The sequence below is a fragment of the Eleutherodactylus coqui genome, chromosome 8 (assembly GCF_035609145.1).
Source record: "Eleutherodactylus coqui strain aEleCoq1 chromosome 8, aEleCoq1.hap1, whole genome shotgun sequence".
Lineage (NCBI taxonomy): Eukaryota > Metazoa > Chordata > Amphibia > Anura > Eleutherodactylidae > Eleutherodactylus > Eleutherodactylus coqui.
Window position 1 is genome coordinate 167,724,350 of NC_089844.1, and position 19,228 is coordinate 167,743,577.

Here is a 19,228-nt window from a genome sequence, read left to right on the forward strand (position 1 = left end):
TTCTGTTAATATCTCCTGGTTGATACTTCAGTTTCATAACAGATGGTACTGGAGAGGGAGGTACTTTTCAGGGACCTCCTGTGTGTCTATAGGAGTGCAGACGCGGCTGAACCCTAATAGTTAAGGTCCTTCTGCCCCCCGGGACGACAGCAGTTCTACAAGTGATGGTCATGCCAGGAAAACTGCTGCAATAAACCGCTGCTTGTGGAATCACCCAAAGAAGGGCGGAGGCTCCTCGGACATCAGGGGTAAAGATGACAGCACACGGCAGGTGTAAAAGGCAGGACAGAGTTTATTTAAGATGCCGGCTTAGACCAACAATCATTAAATAAAACCTGAAGACGCTAAATTCAAGTTTTCAGGGATTCTGGGTTTTTCACATTTAGGAAATGAAAGAAGAAAAAAAACACGAAAAACACAACAAAAAAAAAACACAATTAAAAATCATAAAAAATAAACACTTACTGGAAGAGGTAGATTATTGAACGGGTCTCAAACCATAGGTACAGTGACAACGCCATTCGCTCTAACACACAACATGATACACGTCTGTACACAAGTTATAAGTTAAAAAAGGAAAAAAAACGTGAAAAAGGGAGAGAAAAACAGTCAAATATGCAACAATCCCTTCTAAGGAGCTGCGCTATTCCGGACACCTGCTCCCTCCCTGTAGTGCATTATCCTTTGCTGCTGCAGTACCAGACAGCGGTCACAAGATGTCAGCAGAGGGCTGGTTGCAGTCAGTGACCACAAGATATTATTGTAGCCCCCCCCCCCCCCTCCCTCCTCAAATCATACAGAGTCCTTAGGAGCTGGGGGTGTAGCACCCGGTATCTCACACAATTACCGATTGTCACTTCTAGCATGCCACCGACATCTCCCAGCATGTCATGCTCCAAATCTCACCCCTTCCCTTATACAGACTCTTCAGGAGGTGGAGGGGGCAGCGCCTGGCATCTCACACAATGACCAGCATGCCATGCCCCAGAGCTCACCCCTCGCCTTATACAGACTCTTCAGGAGGTGGAGGGGGCAGCGCCTGGCATCTCACACAATGACCAGCATGCCATGCTCCAGAGCTCACCCCTCGCCTTATACAGATTCTTCAGGAGGTAGAGGGGGCAGCGCCTGGCATCTCACACAATGACCAGCATGCCATGCTCCAGAACCCACTCCTCACCTTATACAGTATCTTCAGGGGGTGGAGGGGGCAGCGCCTGGCATCTCACACAATGACCAGCATGCCATGCTCCAGAGCCCACTCCTCACCTTATACAGTATCTTCAGGGGGTGGAGGGGGCAGCGCCTGGCATCTCACACAATGACCAGCATGCCATGCTCCAGAGCTCACCCCTCGCCTTATACAGACTCTTCAGGAGGTGAAGGGGGCAGCGCCCAGCATCTCACACAATGACCAGTATGCCATGCTCCAGAGCTCAACCCTCGCCTTATACAGACTCTTCAGGAGGTGAAGGGGGCAGCGCCCAGCATCTTACACAATGACCAGCATGCCATGCTCCAGAGCTCACCCCTCCCCTTATACAGACTCTTCAGGAGGTGGAGGGGGCAGCACCTGGCATCTCACACAATGACCAGCATGCCATGCCCCAGAGCTCACCCCTCCCCTTATACAGACTCTTCAGGAGGTGAAGGGGGCAGCGCCCAGCATCTCACACAATGACCAGTATGCCATGCTCCAGAGCTCAACCCTCCCCTTATACAGACTCTTCAGGAGGTGGAGGGGGCAGCACCTGGCATCTCACACAATGACCAGCATGCCATGCTCCAGAGCTCACCCCTCGCCCCGGCTGTACAATGGTAGCAACATGTAGAGGCATAAGGAGAAACATCACCACTTTGAGGAAAGGTCCAGTGATGCCTCTCCCACGGGCCACGCCCACAATATGGCTGCCTAGGGTAAAGCCGGGTTAAGGGGGTGCACTTAGTTTCACTGCTTTCCTCTCCTTTAAATCAGTAGAATAAATAAAAAACACTTTTTTTGCGCAGTTTTAACCGCATATGGGTGGAGTAGGGAGCTGACATCTGGAGAGCGACGCTGTTACCAGTGTTGATAAAGTTGCAGGCGCCCCCAATCCAGGGGTCTCCCCAAAGGCAGTGATGGGGAAGGGGGATCCGGACAAGGCAGAGGATTCTCTGTATAGAAAATATTTACAGCGTCCTTTATCCGTAGAGGTCCCTCAGCCAATCACTGCCGCCTCCCACTGTGGGACCGCAGAGGATTCTGGGAAAAGGGGGCACTGGGGTTATAATGAAGCAGGAAATAATAGATAACGGGAGCGAGCGGGAGAACGGAGGAGGAGAAGGTGAGTCTCATGTACAGCAGTGGAAGGAGTCGGAGACTTCATGCTGTGAACGGTGACGTCGGGGGAGATGACAATTTCTGGAAGTCCAGCAACGGTCGGCTCATCTCTCCTCCTTCTTGGAAACCTTTGAGGAATGCCAGGCGGTGGATCTAAGGAGAGGAGAGACATTAGCGGAAGGCAAGGAGAGGAAGTAATGGGGGGCATGGGATTCAGAGAAAGCAAAAGTTCAGACAAGACAGAACTAACAAGGCCAGGGAGAGAGGTCTACAAGGCCGGGCAGAGAGGTCTACAAGGCCGGGCAGAGAGGTCTACAAGGCCGGGCAGAGAGGTCTACAAGGCCGGGCAGAGAAGTCTACAAGGCCGGGCAGAGAAGTCTACAAGGCCGGGCAGAGAGGTCTACAAGGCCGGGCAGAGAGGTCTACAAGGCCGGGCAGAGAGGTCTACAAGGCCGGGCAGAGAGGTCTACAAGGCCGGGCAGAGAGGTCTACAAGGCAGAGAGGTCTACAAGGCAGAGAGGTCTACAAGGCGGGGCAGAGAGGTCTACAAGGCGGGGCAGAGAGGTCTACAAGGCAGGGGAGAGAGGTCTACAAGGCAGGGCAGGGACATCTACAGGGCAGGGGAGGGAGGTCTACAGGGCAGGGGAGGGAGGTCTACAGGGCAGGGAAGGGAGGTCTACAGGGCAGGAAAGGGAGGTCTACAGGGCAGGAGAGGGAGGTCTACAGGGCAGGAAAGGGAGGTCTACAGGGCAGGAGAGGGAGGTCTACAGGGCAGGGGAGGGAGGTCTACAGGGCAGGGGAGGGAGGTCTACAGGGCAGGGGAGGGAGGTCTACAGGGCAGGGGAGGGAGGTCTACAGGGCAGGGGAGGGAGGTCTACAGGGCAGGGGAGGGAGGTCTACAGGGCAGGGGAGGGAGGTCTACAAGGCAGGGGATGCAAATGTTGAGCTGATGCAGAACTATATGAAAGAGAGGGAGAAGTTAACAAAAAGAGATAGATCTACAGTGCAGGGGAAGCAAAAGTACAAAGGGGACAGAAGTAATAAAGTAGGGGAGGCAGAGGCTCAAAGGAGATGGAACTACAAGGTAAAGGAGGCAGAGGTTCACAGAAGAGAGGTCTACAAGACAGGGGAGGCAGAAGTTTAAGAGTAGAGGAGTCTAAAGGGCAGGGAAGACAAGAGGTTCAGAGGAGATGGGACTGCAGGGAAGGCAAAGGTTTACAAGGCAGGGGAGGGAGAGGTTAGGAGGAGTCAGGTCTAAAAGGCAGGAGACATAAAGTTCAGCTGAGGAAAGACTAAATGCCAGAAAGGTAGAGGATCAAAAAGAGACAGGTCTACAATGTAGGAAGACAAAAAGTACAGAGAAAGCGGGAACAACAAAGTAGAGTCTCAAAGGAGACGGGACTACAAGCTAGGAGATTAGATTTGGGAGTAGATGAGTCTACAAGGTGGGGGAAGCAGAGGTTCGAAGGAGGAAGAAGTTATAAGTCAGGGGAAGCAAAGGTTTAGAAGAAGGCGAGATGAGACAGGACTAAATGCAAGTGAGGCAGAGGTTCAAAAAGAGACAGATCTACCATACAGGGAAGACAAAAGTACAGAGAAGGCAGGAATAACACAGCAGGGGAGGCAGAGGCTCAAAGGAGACGGGATCACAAGGTGGGGCTCAATAGGAAACAGGAGAGGAAGAGGTTCAGAAGACACGTCTACAATGTGAGGAAGGCAAAACTTTAAGCGAAGCATGACTTATAAGACTGGGTTCTCACAGGGCGGAATCCTGCTGGAAATCTTGCGGTTTTGCCGCAGCGGAAAAACAGCGAGATTTCCACCGGGTAAGTGCTGCTTCAAAATCCATGGGTTTTGGAGTGGTTTGGCCACATGATTTTCCGCTGCGGCAGGCGCTCCCCAAAAGAACAGCGCGGCCGCAATGGGGAAAAAAAAAAAAGACGGGCTGCGGCCGGGAAATCCGCGCAGCAGCGCAAGCTTTGCCACGACGGATTGGCCGTTCCGTGTGGACGAGATTTTTGAAAAATCTGCAGGTGGACTTGCCGCAGCAAATCCGCTCTGTGTGAACCCAGCCAGTTCAGGGGAGGCTAAGGATCAGAAGATACATCTACAAAAAGGGCATGTGAGGTTCACAGGAGGCAGGTGGAGTTTATAGGTGGGCTTCGTGAGGTTCAGGGGTGCACACATTTTACATTAAGTTGCCAGTCAACCCCCAAGGATCCTGAAGACACACTCTGAGAAGGTACCAGAATTTTGTGGTCCCCCTACTTACAGGCTGTAAGTCATGATGTCCACCTACCTGATGAAGGTCTTGAATGCGGCGGAGTGCGGGTTTATACACAGTGGGGGCCGCTTGCCCTGTTGTTGGTCTGTGATGAAGCGATGGACCAGCTCTGCACCAAGACAGATATGTCAGCCACTGAAGACAATGGGCCTCACTTACCAAAATGGTCTAAGAAACCCCACTTTCTTTGTTGTCTATAGCAACTAATCAGAACTCGGTTTAATTTCTGAAAGAGTTCTGGTAACATGAAAGCTATATTGTGATTGCTATGGGCAATAAAGACAGCCTACCTCTCAGACACTCCTTATAAATGGGTCCCGATGAGCGAGGACCCCCCTCACACACTCCTGTCACTGACCTTTAACCTGCCAAACAGACGTGAGGCTTTTCTCATAGGAGTCATCAAACCGGTCGCTGGCTGTGGGTTCAAAATCCGCAGTGTAGACGCGTCCCGAGGACACGGAATAGCAGCAGTGACACATACACGTGTGGTAACGGAGGCGCCCCTCCTCCAGATAAGGGTGGGCCAAGGCGTCCTTAGCAGAGATCCTCTTCATCTGAAGACACAGGAGCTGTTATCAGACCGGGAACCTCAATACAATGACGGGACAAAAGCCGCCATAAAACATCCTCAAGACCCCCCTGTCCAGAGCACCAAGCCGAAGCAAACCGATGGGCCCAAGACTCACCGGATCAAACAGCAGCATCCGGCACAGAAGGTGAACGGCCTCGTGGGTGGCTTCACCAGACAGCATGTACAGGACAGAGAGGGACGGCTGCCGAGAGAAGGTATTAGGTCAACCTCGGAATGCAAATAAGAATGCTCCCATTCACTGACAGCAAGCAGAGATCCTGAAGATGTCGAGGAACTGAAACACAATCTGTTAGAAAGCTGCAGAACTCTTCCCCATACAAGGATACAGAAGACGGGACACCGGCCCCTTAATAGTAATAAAGTAATAGGTCCTTACCGGCTTATGCGGGCCGCGCAGTATGTGGGCTCTGGCTCCTTCGCAGGCGGAGCGCATGGCAGTAAGAGGAGGGGTCCCGAGGAGGTCCGTGATCAGGTCCAGCTGCAGAAGAAAAAGTTACTAGGACACCTGCAGCCTGTGCTACCCATAAAGAGCACCCCAAGACCAGGGGGACTCTGCCTACAGACCAAGCCTACAACAGTGTGACCACCACAGGGCGATTCACAACTCAGGGCCATGGCTTCTGAACAAAGCGATACACGTAGGAAGCCGTGTCGAGTTATAGAGGAGGTCACGTTGACTATCAATAAAGTCATGTTGAATTATGTGGTATGGAAAACACGAATCGCATGTCATTTCCGATACCAAAAGACGCCGTTAACAATCCGGGACAGAACTGAGATCATCCTGATGGTTGGTGACAGAAGTGAGGCGGCCGAAGCTTTCAATCTAGAACACCCAGGAAGAGGGCAGTGAGCGCAAGAACTGATCCAGAGGTTCAGGGTAACTGGGGGTGTCCAGGACAAACCGAGGACCCATCGTCTGAGCAGCGCTTATGATCCCCGGGTGTTGACCGCTCTGCTAGCGGTCTTCACGAAGAGTCCACAAGAAAGCCCCAGGAAACTGGCATTGGCAGTATAGTGCCAGTCAACCCCCAAAGATCCTGGAGACACACAAGTGGCGCCAACACAAACTGCAGCAGACGACGTGTGAAGACGACCCTCATGATCTCCCCGACTGAGTGTTCTTGGTTGAAAGCCCCGGCCATCTCACTTCTGTTACCGACCATCAGGATGATCTCATTCCTGTCGTGGATTGTTAATGGCGTCTTCTGGTACTGGAAAAGACTGCGATTAGTGTTTTCTATGGCGCAAAATTCAACACGGCAACTTATTAACATGACATCATCCATAACCTGAGAATGGCTGCAAGTATTGATTAAAAAAGGACTGCACTTATCAACTTCTGGTGAAATTCTACCCATAAAGGTGCCAGGACCGGAGTGAAAGCGCTGCTTCGACCCCTGTAGGGGCCGGCGCTCATAGTTGCAGGCTGGGGTCCCACTTATTTCAATGAGAGCAGCAACTGCAATTACGAACGTCGGCCACTACAAAGTAGTCGGAGCTGTGGCTTCTGCTCAGACCCTGGCACTGCCTCGAAAACCCCTTTCACCTCTTAAGGACCAGCACCATTTTTTCCCCATTTTTGTTCCCCCCCCCCTTTAAAAAAATCGTAACTCCTTTATTTATCCATCGCCGTCGCTGCATGAGGGCTTGTTTTTTGCGGGATGAGTTGCAGTTTTCAGTGGTGCTATTAAATGTACCATATAATGTACTGAAAAACTTTTTAAAAAATTCTTAGTGGAGTAAAATGAAGGAAAAAAACAAACAAAAAACGACCTTCCACCATCTTTGAGTGCGTCTTTTTTCTGCAACATACAAACTGCAGCAAAAATGGCCTCCTGACTTCATTCTGCGGGTCGCTGCGATTACTACCATCCCAAATTTATATTGTTTTTTTTTCTGTACTACTTTTATTTTTTTTCAAAGATATTCAATGCTTTTAAATGATGTTCTGCCGCCATCTTCTGACCGCTATAGGTTGTTTTTTCGTTGACTCAGCTGTGCGAGGTCTCGTTTTGTGCGGGACGTCCTGTAGCTTCCGTTGGTACCATTCTGGAGTACAGATGACTTTTTGCTCACTTTCTATTACATTTGTTCTTGGAGACAGGGTGACCAAAAAAAGTGCAATTCTGGTGTTTTTTTAACACCTGTTATTACGTTTTTTGATTAATAATTGGTAAAACTTAATTTTTACCTCTTTTAGTCCCCAGAGGGGACAACAACTCCCTCTGCTTTCTTCGCTCCTGCAGTATGATGTAATGCGGTCTAACAGGCATTCTATCAAGCCATGCCTCGGGCAGTATAGGCATTATACTCACTAAGACAGCCCTGCTGCCTTTCAGAAGGCCCCGGCTGCCATGACACCCGCACGGTTCCCTGTGATTTCATCCCGGAGGGCTGTACGGGACCCCGAAATATCAGTTGGGGGATTTAAATGCTGCTGCCAGAATTGACAGCGGCATTTAAAGGGTTAACAGCTCCGATGAGCCGCACGGCTTATTGGAGCTGTTGCTGGCTGTAAGAAACAGCTGGCGCCTGTGTTATATGGAGGTAGATCACGGCGCGATCTCCCTTCATACATTCCCCAACGCTGCAGGACGTAACCTTACATCCTGTGTCGTTAAGGGGATAAGTCATGTATCCCATGGCCCCCCTTTCATAAAAGTTTCTTGGGCTGAAAGCAAGATGGCCAACAGGCACCACCATAGTGTCAAAAGTTTTCCTCCACCCATCTAAGTGTTCTACAAAGTTTTCTGACTTTATCTCTTTGCCCTCTGAGGATATTCCAGGTGGTCCTGACTTTTGAATCACCCCGTATATACACCACAATGCAGCAGACACTGAACAAGCAGGATCACCTGAGGACCTGCTGGGTCATGGCTCCACCGCACATTCCCGTTGGGTATACCCACCTGCTGGATGGGACTCTGCGCCTGGAACAGTATTCGCCTCCCAAGAAGCTCTGCGAAGATGCAGCCGACGGACCAGATGTCGATGGCATTCTGGTAGTGGCGGCTCCCCATGAGGATCTCCGGAGCGCGGTAATACTGCGTCACCACCTCCTGGGTCATGTGCTGGGACTCGTCCAACTCCTCTACCCGCGCCAACCCAAAGTCACAGATCTACAGGGAGGAAGATGAAAGCAATGGTGGCATGAGCAACAAGGCCAAGCTGCACCGTTCACTCCAGTCACATCCACAGCTGTGCCAATTTCCTGTTCGCGCTCATATGCAGGACCTCACGGAGCGGTCCAGAATATGTGCCATTATGGGATATGTAGGGTTTACCCCCAGCATGGTTTAGTAAGCCAACTTCTATGTCAGAATGGTGCTGAGGAATTCAAGGATTGGGACTGCAGCTCTGGATGTGACTGGAGTATAAAATATGTACAAGACAGTGAGAGCACAGGCAGTGGGTGGTTTAGCATATCAAAGGAGCAGAAAGCCATAGAGAAGGAGAACGTGTCCAGCGACCTTCAGCACGCAGTTGCTGTTCACCAGCAGGTTTCCCGGCTTTATGTCTCGGTGCAGGATCCCCGCCGAGTGCAGATATTTCAGCCCTGCAAGGAACACAAGGGTTAATAGCATCGGCACCCGAAGACCTCAGGGGCGGCGGTCACGCCTCTCACCTCGTAGTATCTGGTACAGGAAGACCTTGATGTGGTCTGCGCTGAGCGGCTGCGGGGACACGATGACTTTGTGGAGGTCGGTCTGCATGAGTTCTGTTATCACGTATCTGAGGTCACCGTCAAGGTCAGTGATTATAAGTTATGGCGCTGCTCATTACTCCCCATTTGGGGGGTAAAACTTTATACTGGCTGCAGTTCAAGGGTTAGGGTATTCATTATGGTGGTGAAGACTCTCCTGCATCCAACACTGTCTGCCATGTTACTTCTCATGGGATGGCCTTTACTGTCACCTGGTCACCCAGAGGCTCCTCCCCCTCCCCATGCAGACACGCCTATGAGGAATACTAGAAACTTTCATAGTGACAATGGGGGAAGGGGAACAACTGGAGGCGGGGGGGGGGGAGGGACATCACAAATCATGTGCTTGTTGTCCAGATTTCTCCAGTATCTGCTGTGCTGTTGTCCGATGGGCCAGAATATCTAACTATCTGGACTCTCCACGTAGGTGGTCCCCACCTCCCTAAAGGGGTTTTTATGATTAAAGCATCCTGAGTCTATAAAGAAGTTACTAATAGAGATGAGCGAGTATACTCGCTAAGGCACCACTCGCTCGAGTAATATGTCTTAGCCGAGTATCTCCCCGCTCGTCCCTAAAGATTCAGGGGTCAACAGGGGGCGGGGGAGAAACGGAGTGGAGATCTCCTTCTCGCAACTCACCTGTCAGCCGCGGCGGCCCCCGAATCTTCAGGGACGAGCGGGGAGATACTCGGCTAAGTCACATTACTCGAGCGAGTAGTGCCTTAGCGAGTATACTCGCTCATCTCTAGTTACTAACCAACATTTTCCCACCGTATTCAAGATTGCTGCTTGCTGTCAGTGAATATGAACATTCAGAATTACATGCAGTTATGAACCTGTCCTGATCTATCGGACAGCCTCAGGTCGAGTGTCCTTATAGGCACTAACTATGGGTGAAAGGAAAGGGGTACAATGGGCGGCGAGCTTTTATGTCGAGGTATTCCCACTATACAGAAGGGCACGATATGGATTTAATCCCACTCGACTGGGGTTAATGATATAGCGGTGTTCCCACTCTACAGGGATGTGGGTGTAGGGGTCATATTAAAATAATCCCACTCTACAGGTGGGGGGGTCATATTAAGGTAATCCCACTCTACAGGTGGGGGGGGGGGGGGGGGGGGTCATATTAAGGTAATCCCACTACTGGGGAGCCTGATATGGGGGTATTCAGTCTATAGGACAGTAGGGAGTATACGGGGGCATTACTATTTTGTGGAGGTGCCCAACACTCTGCAGGGGTGTATTCCTTCTCTACACGGTGTGTGATATGGGGATATTTCTACTCTACAGGGCGATGATATACGGAGATAGTCCTGCTCTATGTGCGGTTGCTAATGGAGGTGTCAGCTCTCCAGGACCACGCTATATACAGGTATTCACCCGGCGGGGGTATACGGAGTCTTCGAGAAGAAAAAAAAAAAAGTGGGGGAACTGGAGAATCACCCAACAGCTTTATTTAAAAAAAAAAAAAAAAAAAAAGGTAAGATTTTATTGTACGGGCGCCCTGTCTCCATTTCCATCCCCTCTTGATGCAATGTAAGCAGAAACCAATGGAGAACATGGCTGCAGCGTCTTAAGCGGCGGAGGTCGGAATCTGTAAGGCTTCGTTCACATCACCGGCGGGAGATTCTGTTCTCTTGCTTCATGATGGGAGCAGAACAGAATCCGCCGACCAAACTGATGTCTTATAATGGGACCGGACGGACACCACTGACTAGACCGGGTCCACCTCCTTCCGGCTGTGCCATGCGCTTGGACAAGGTAGTGCAGGATACGGGGCAACTTCTTCCAGGATTGTCGAGGCAGTCGGTGATGGAAGCTCCAAACAGAATCTCCGCCGCTGATGTGAAGATAGTCCAATGGCCCGTTTACACGCAACGATCACACAAAATTCATTCAAACAAACGAACTTGAAAAATCCTCGTTATGTAGAAATGCAAAAAAATAAACTAAAAAAAAATTAAAATCGCACACTATTGCCTAAAAATCATTGCTAGCTCGCTGACTTCTCATTAGGTGAGGCGCTGAGCGTGACACCAGCGAACCAGCCTGTGTAAACGTTCTGCACGAGCGCCAACGACCTTAGCGGTGATGTCAGGCCTCCTGCAGCCGTTTACCCAACAGTCGGCCCGTGTCCATTAGATATGTGTATGTACGTGTAAGGACACTGGGACACACATACATGTGTGATGCCGATATGTTTGGATATGACTCATCATCATCCTCGGGGTTTGGTGATTCACATGGATGATGTTACCTCTGAGTTCACACCAAGTTTGAGGCTGTAAACACACACATTGATTTTACTGCGTCCCATTCCATATAAGTGTTTTCACAGAACGGTGGCCCATGGAAAACAACTAAACTGCAGCGTGTCGTCTTGTGGCGCGGCCTTAGTCATCACACACCACTGGTTTAGTCTCATTTTTCAGGCATGTTAGCTGCAAAAATACTTTCACCCCTTTTTGCTGCAGGGGGTACATTTACACCCTGCGGCGTCGGGGTATGTATGACAGGGGATCACCGGGCAGCAACAGCTCTGAGCCGCCGCACAGCTGCTAAGCCTTTAAACGCTGCTGTCACTTCTAACAGCGGCATATAAATCGTTCGGGGGTCCCGGCTGCCCCTCCATGAGGAGATCGCAGTTGTATTTCAATTGTACTCAATGCGAGCGGCCCACGTGTCAGCGGCACAACAGTCTGTAGGGTGGGTGGGGGCATTTATTTTACTGGCAGCGGGAGGGTTTTGACATTGACTACCAAGTGGCAATCTCTTTTCCGACTCGTGGTTGGTTGATGGCGGAATTGGTGCTTCTGGCCACATCACAGCGCCCCCTGCTTTCCGCTCTGTTAGACCACTATGGCACACAGGTTTGAGGTTACTTAGATAAAAGTTGTGTCAACCTCGGGGTACTTGGCTTACAAAGACTCAGAAGCCCTGTCCCATTCCACATTGCATCCTAACGCCACTGCCGGCACACTGCACCCCCATCAGACCAGACCACTGCCGGCACGCCCCGCCCCAGGCCAGACCACTGCCGCCACGGCACGCCACGCCCCACCCCAGACCACTGCCGGCACGCACCGCGCCACCCCAGGCCAGACCACTGCCGGCACGCACCGCGCCACCCCAGGCCAGACCACTGCCGGCACGCACCGCGCCACCCCAGGCCAGACCACTGCCGGCACGCACCGCGCCACCCCAGGCCAGACCACTGCCGGCACGCACCGCGCCACCCCAGGCCAGACCACTGCCGGCACGCACCGCGCCACCCCAGGCCAGACCACTGCCGAAACGCACCGCGCCACCCCAGGCCAGACCACTGCCGGAACGCACCGCGCCACCCCAGGCCAGACCACTGCCGGAACGCACCGCGCCACCCCAGGCCAGACCACTGCCGGAACGCACCGCGCCACCCCAGGCCAGACCACTGCCGGAACGCACCGCGCCACCCCAGGCCAGACCACTGCCGGAACGCACCGCGCCACCCCAGGCCAGACCACTGCCGGAACGCACCGCGCCACCCCAGACCAGACCACTGCCGGAACGCACCGCGCCACCCCAGACCAGACCACTGCCGGAACGCACCGCGCCACCCCAGACCAGACCACTGCCGGCACGCACCGCGCCACCCCAGACCAGACCACTGCCGGCACGCACCGCGCCACCGCAGACCAGACCACTGCCGGCACGCACCGCCCCAGACCAGACCACTGCCGGCACGCACCGCCCCACCCCAGACCAGACCACTGCCGGCACGCACCGCCCCAGTCCAGACCACTGCCGGCACGCACTGCCCCACCCCAGACCACTGCCGGCACGCACTGCCCCACCCCAGACCAGACCACTGCCGGCACGCACTGCCTCACCCTAGACCAGACCACTGCCGGCACGCACTGCCCCACCCCAGACCAGACCAGACCACTGCCGGCACGCACCGCCCCACCCCAGACCAGAGCACTGCCAGCACACACCGCCCCACCCCAGACCACTGCCGGCACGCGCCACCCCAGTTCAGACCACTGCCTGCACAACCCACCCTAGATGAATCAGGATACATTTCCTCAAAGCAGTCGATCTGCGGGGGCTGCAGGATATCGAGGGCGGACAGGACCTGCAACACAATACAGAAGGTTAGAATAAATGGTCAACCACACGGCTATTGCCCATCGCTCTCCCAATGATGCCATGTGGCGGTGCCCACCACCACAGCCCAGCACATGGTCATGTAGAAGACAGAACCCCCACCACATCCACTCAGTATCGGTCGGCACAATGGTATTTTGTAGTCACATATAAGCTTACAAGCTCCACTGGGCATCGCTACCTGCCCCCTGCCATACTTATTGTAGTCACTCCTTGGCATCTGATCTTGGTTGATTGCTACGGACAACGCCACTTATGTGCTTGGCGCTACTGTGTTATGGTCTGTCAGCACATGGATGCGATTGGACACCAGTTTGTGCCCCCTTCATGCATGTAGAAGTCAATGCCAAGTGCCATCAACCTTAGCGCAGGTAGTCTACGTTCTGGTCAGGGTGAAAGGCAGAACAAAGCCCCCGTAGAAGAGCACCTCGCCAGACATCTCTCACATGTGCCAGTCCATAATGCCCCCTGGTCGGGTCGCCCACCACGCACTTCTTACATTGTCATGCTTGAAGAAACAGAGCATTTTCAGTTCCCTGAAGACTCGCTTGCACGACACCAGGTTCTGGAAGACATTGGGCATCTTCTTAAGTGCGACACGTTTACCATCTCGGGGGTCCGTCACAGACCTGCAGAACATGAAGATGTTCAGGAACTACAATACAGAGGTGCCACCCTGAAGCTACAGGTGCCAGCGCCAACCAGTTAGGGGCAGATTACCAAACCCAGAACAACAGCCCCATCCTCCATACTAGTTGTTATCGCACGCCCCCAAAACAAGGCTGTGACCTCCGGCCGTGGTCATAACAACCGTGGAACCATAGATAAGAGGCACCGAGACTGGCACAGAGCAAGGACACTGCCAGCTGCAGCCAGACTGGCACAGGGGGCACGTAGCGAGGATGCTGCCAGCTGCATCAAGACTGGCACAGAAGGGCACGGAGCGAGGACACTGCCAGATGCAGCGAGACTGGCACAGGGATCACGTAGAGAGGACATTGCCAGCTGCAGCCAGACGGGCACAGGGGTCAAGGAGCAGAGACACTGCCAGCTGCAGCCAGACTGGCAGAGGGTCACAGAGCGAGGACACTGCCAGCTGCAGCCAGACGGGCACAGGGGTCAAGGAGCAGAGACACTGCCAGCTGCAGCCTGACGGGCACAGGGTCACAGAGCGATGACACTGCCAGCTGCAGCCAGACTGGCACAGGGGTCACGGAGTAAGGACACTGCCAGCGGCAGTCAGAAGAGCCGTCCTTGGAGGTCACTGAGATTAGGACTGGCGCTACGTTCACACGGGCGAGTGCGATCCTGGGGAGAGAAACTCTGCCGGATATCGTGTGTTTTACCTGCGGGTGCCTCCCTTGTGGGACACTGCGATCTGCACACGCGTGTGCCACACATGTCAGAGAGCAAGATGGGCTACCAGTCATTTCAAAGGGAACCATCACACCGCATCGATGGAGGTACGTTCCCAATGAAATCAACAGGCGAGGCGTCCGAAAAACAGGACGTACCTCAGAGCATCGCTCATGTCTGACGGCATTCAGAAGACGGAATTGGTATCCGCGCCGCTGCGCTTGTAGCCCCGAGGAGTGGGGGCATCCGAAACCAGAGAGCTACGACTGTACCCAGAGGGGCACCCGAGGCACCCACTGCACCCCAAGATTCACCAAGACCACTTATGTCTGAGAAACCCAAATTACTTTATGGCTCTGCACCCCTCAACACTATGTACCCCCTCATCTCCCGTGCGCCTCCCTGTGCCCCCTCACCACCAGGCTAAACACCTTCTTGTACCCTGCACCCCCAAGGACTGGCGCCACCCAAATACCCTGCATCCCTCAACACCAGGCCCTGCATACCCATACACTCTGCACCCCTCACCTCCAGGCCCGCTGTTATGGGAATATCAAATACCCTGTACTCCTCCCCTCCAGGCCCTGTGCCCCTATACACCCCCAAGATACCCTGCACCCCTCACCTCCAGGCCCTGTGCCCCCATAGACCCCTCACCTCCAGGCCCTGTGCCCCCATACACCCCCCCAAATACCCTGCACCCCTCACCTCCAGGCCCTGCGCCCCCATAGCGCCCTCACCTCCAGGCCCTGCACCCTTCACCTCCAGGCCCAGTACCCCCTCATACACCCAGCACCCCTCACCTCCAGGCCCTGCGCCCCCACGGCCCTCTGCACTCCTCACCTCCAGGCCCTGCGCCCCCGCACTCCCCCTGCACCCCTCACCTCCAGGCTCTGTGCCCCCATAGCCCCCTCACCTCCAGGCCCTGCATCCCCCCCCCCATATACCCTGCACCCCTCACCTCCAGGCCCTGCATTCCCCCCCCATATACCCTGCACCCCTCACCTCCAGGCCCTGCATCCCCCCCCCCATACACCCTGCACCCCTCACCTGCGCCCCTCCAAATACCATGCACCCCTCACCTCCAGGACCTGCACCCCCTCACCTCTGGGCCCTGCACCCCCATACACCCTTCACCTCCAGGCCCTGCATCCCCCCCATACACCCCTCACCTCCAAGCCCTGTGCCCCCATAGCCCCCTCACCTCCAGGCCCTGCGCCCCCCCAAATACCATGCACCCCTCACCTCCAGGCCCTGCGCCCCCTATTCCCCGCCCCCCCATACCCTCTTTACTTCCGGCCTCCCCTCCCCCACTCACCAGACGACCCCGAATGCTCCGTATCCGATGGGCCTGTCGGGCTCGGGCTCCCCGGTGCAGTGTGGGGCCCCCGGGTGTTGGGGCCCGGCGGGCACGGCTCCTCCCCCGCTGGCAGCGCCGTTGTGACAGTAGAACTTGTGTCCCAGGGGCGGCGGGATGATCCCCCCGAAGACCCCGGAGCACAGCTGCCCCTGCACCGGGCGGCCGGGCCCCGGGAACGACATGGCGGCGGCCTCTAGTGCAGCATCGCCCCCCGCACACAGCGGCTGCCCCCCGGACACACGGCGGCGCTGATCGGGGAGGGGGTCCCTGCGCCGGCTGCTCCGGAGACCCCGTGCTGCATCAGCTGGAACAATGCGGCCTCCCGGCGTGCACCGCGGCTTAAAGGGAACGTAACCCCCCCTCCCGTGCTCCATCTATATACACTGTACTGCTGCCTCTGTATATATACACACACTATACTGCTCCATCTATATACTGTATACACTGTACTGCTGCCTCTGTATATATACACACTATACTGCTCCATCTATATACTGTATACACTGTACTGCTGCCTCTGTATATATACACACACTATACTGCTCCATCTATATACTGTATACACTGTACTGCTCCATCTATATACTGTATACACTGTACTGCTGCCTCTGTATATATACACTATACTGCTCTATCTATATACTGTATACACTATACTGCCTCTATATACTGTATATATACTATACTACTGCCTCTATATACTGTATATACTATACTGCTCCATCTATATACTGTATATATACTATACTACTGTCTCTATATACTGTATATACTATACTGCTCCATCTATATATTGTATACACTATATTGCTCCATCTATGTACTGTATATATCATACTACTGCCTCTATAGACTGTACTGCTGTCTCTATATACTGTATAAACGAAACTGCTGCCTCTATATACTGTTCCATCTATATACTGTATACACTGTACTGCTGCCTCTATATTGTGTATAAACTATACTGCACCATCTATATACTGTATACACTGTACTGCCTCTATATACTATATATATACTATACTGCTCCATCTATATACACTATACTGCCTCTATATACTATATATACTATACTGCTCCATCTATATACTGTATACACTGTACTGCTGCCTCTATATTGTGTATAAACTATACTGCACCATCTATATACTGTATACACTGTACTGCCTCTATATACTATATATATACTATACTGCTCCATCTATATACTGTATACACTATACTGCCTCTATATACTATATATACTATACTGCTCCATCTATATACTGTATACACTGTACTGCTGCCTCTATATTGTGTATAAACTATACTGCACCATCTATATACTGTATACACTGTACTGCCTCTATATACTATATATATACTATACTGCTCCATCTATATACTGTATACACTGTACTGCCTCTATATACTATATATATACTATACTGCTCCATCTATATACTGTATACACTATACTGCCTCTATATACTGTATATACTATACTGCTCCATCTATATACTGTATACACTATACTGCCTCTATATACTGTATATATACACTATACTGTTCCATCTATATACTGTATACACTATACTGCCTCTATATACTGTATATACTATACTGCTCCATCTATATACTGTATACACTGTACTGCTGCCTCTATATTGTGTATAAACTATACTGCACCATCTATATACTGTATACACTGTACTGCCTCTATATACTATATATATACTATACTGCTCCATCTATATACTGTATACACTATACTGCCTCTATATACTGTATATACTATACTGCTCCATCTATATACTGTATATATACTATACTACTGCCTCTATATACTGTATATACTATACTGCTCCATCTATATATTGTATACACTATACTGCTCCATCTATATACACTCTACTGCCTCTATATACTGTATACACTATATTGCTCCATCTATGTACTGTATATATCATACTACTGCCTCTATAGACTGTACTGCTGTCTCTATATACTGTATAAACGAAACTGCTGCCTCTATATACTGTTCCATCTATATACTGTATACACTGTACTGCTGCCTCTATATTGTGTATAAACTATACTGCACCATCTATATACTGTATACACTGTACTGCCTCTATATACTATATATATACACTATACTGCTCCATCTATATACACTATACTGCCTCTATATACTGTATATACTATACTGCTCCATCTATATACTGTATACACTGTACTGCCTCTATATACTATATATATATACTATACTGCTCCATCTATATACTGTATACACTATACTGCCTCTATATACTGTATATATACACTATACTGTTCCATCTATATACTGTATACACTATACTGCCTCTATATACTGTATATACTATACTGCTCCATCTATATACTGTATACACTGTACTGCTGCCTCTATATTGTGTATAAACTATACTGCACCATCTATATACTGTATACACTGTACTGCCTCTATATACTATATATATACTATACTGCTCCATCTATATACTGTATACACTATACTGCCTCTATATACTGTATATACTATACTGCTCCATCTATATACTGTATACACTATACTGCCTCTATATACTGTATATACTATACTGCTCCATCTATATACTGTATACACTGTACTGCCTCTATATACTATATATATACTATACTGCTCCATCTATATACTGTATACACTATACTGCCTCTATATACTGTATATATACTATACTGCTCCATCTATATACTGTATACACTATACTGCCTCTATATACTGTATATATACTATACTGCTCCATCTATATACTGTATACACTATACTGCCTCTATATTGTGTATAAACTATACTGCACCATCTATATACTGTATACACTATACTGCATCTATATTCTGTGTATATACTATACTGCTGCCTCTATATACTGTATATATATACTATACGGCTCCATTTATGTACTGTATACACTGTACTGCTGTCTATATACTATACTGCTGCCTCTATATACTGTATATACTATACTGCTCCATCTATATACTGTATATATACACTATACTGTTCCATCTATATACTGTGTATATACTATACTGCTCCATCTATATACTGTATATATACTATACTGTTCCATCTATATACTGTGTATATACTATACTGCTCCATCTATATACTGTATATATACTATACTGTTCCATCTATATACTGTGTATATACTATACTGCTCCATCTATATACTGTATATAATATACTGCTGCCTCTATATACTGTATATAATATACTGCTGCCTCTATATACTGTATACACTATACTGCCTCTATATTCTGTGTATATACTATACTGCTGCCTCTATATACTGTATATATATACTATACGGCTCCATTTATGTACTGTATACACTGTACTGCTGTCTATATACTATACTGCTCCATCTATATACTGTATATATACACTATACTGTTCCATCTATATACTGTGT

At 50.8% G+C, this 19,228-nt stretch overlaps 1 protein-coding gene across 2 annotated transcripts; it reads right to left on the bottom strand.

The window, feature by feature from the left end:
- Positions 1 to 274: 274 nt before the first annotated feature.
- On the bottom strand, positions 275 to 16,092 carry LOC136577135 (serine/threonine-protein kinase NLK2). 2 transcript variants are annotated; one of them, XM_066576890.1, is made up of 11 exons: positions 15,729 to 16,092; positions 13,554 to 13,683; positions 12,967 to 13,022; positions 8,828 to 8,934; positions 8,673 to 8,758; positions 8,112 to 8,321; positions 5,576 to 5,677; positions 5,294 to 5,380; positions 4,963 to 5,161; positions 4,620 to 4,713; positions 275 to 2,473 (listed from the first exon to the last, which is right to left on the bottom strand). In XM_066576890.1, the coding sequence occupies exons 1-11, from the start codon at positions 15,950 to 15,952 to the stop codon at positions 2,425 to 2,427; spliced, it is 1,344 nt and encodes a 447-aa protein (XP_066432987.1). In that variant the 5' UTR covers positions 15,953 to 16,092; the 3' UTR covers positions 275 to 2,424. The 2 variants fall into 2 exon arrangements, with proteins under 2 accessions (XP_066432987.1, XP_066432986.1); XM_066576889.1 differs by having other exon boundaries at positions 4,963 to 5,176.
- Positions 16,093 to 19,228: the final 3,136 nt, after the last annotated feature.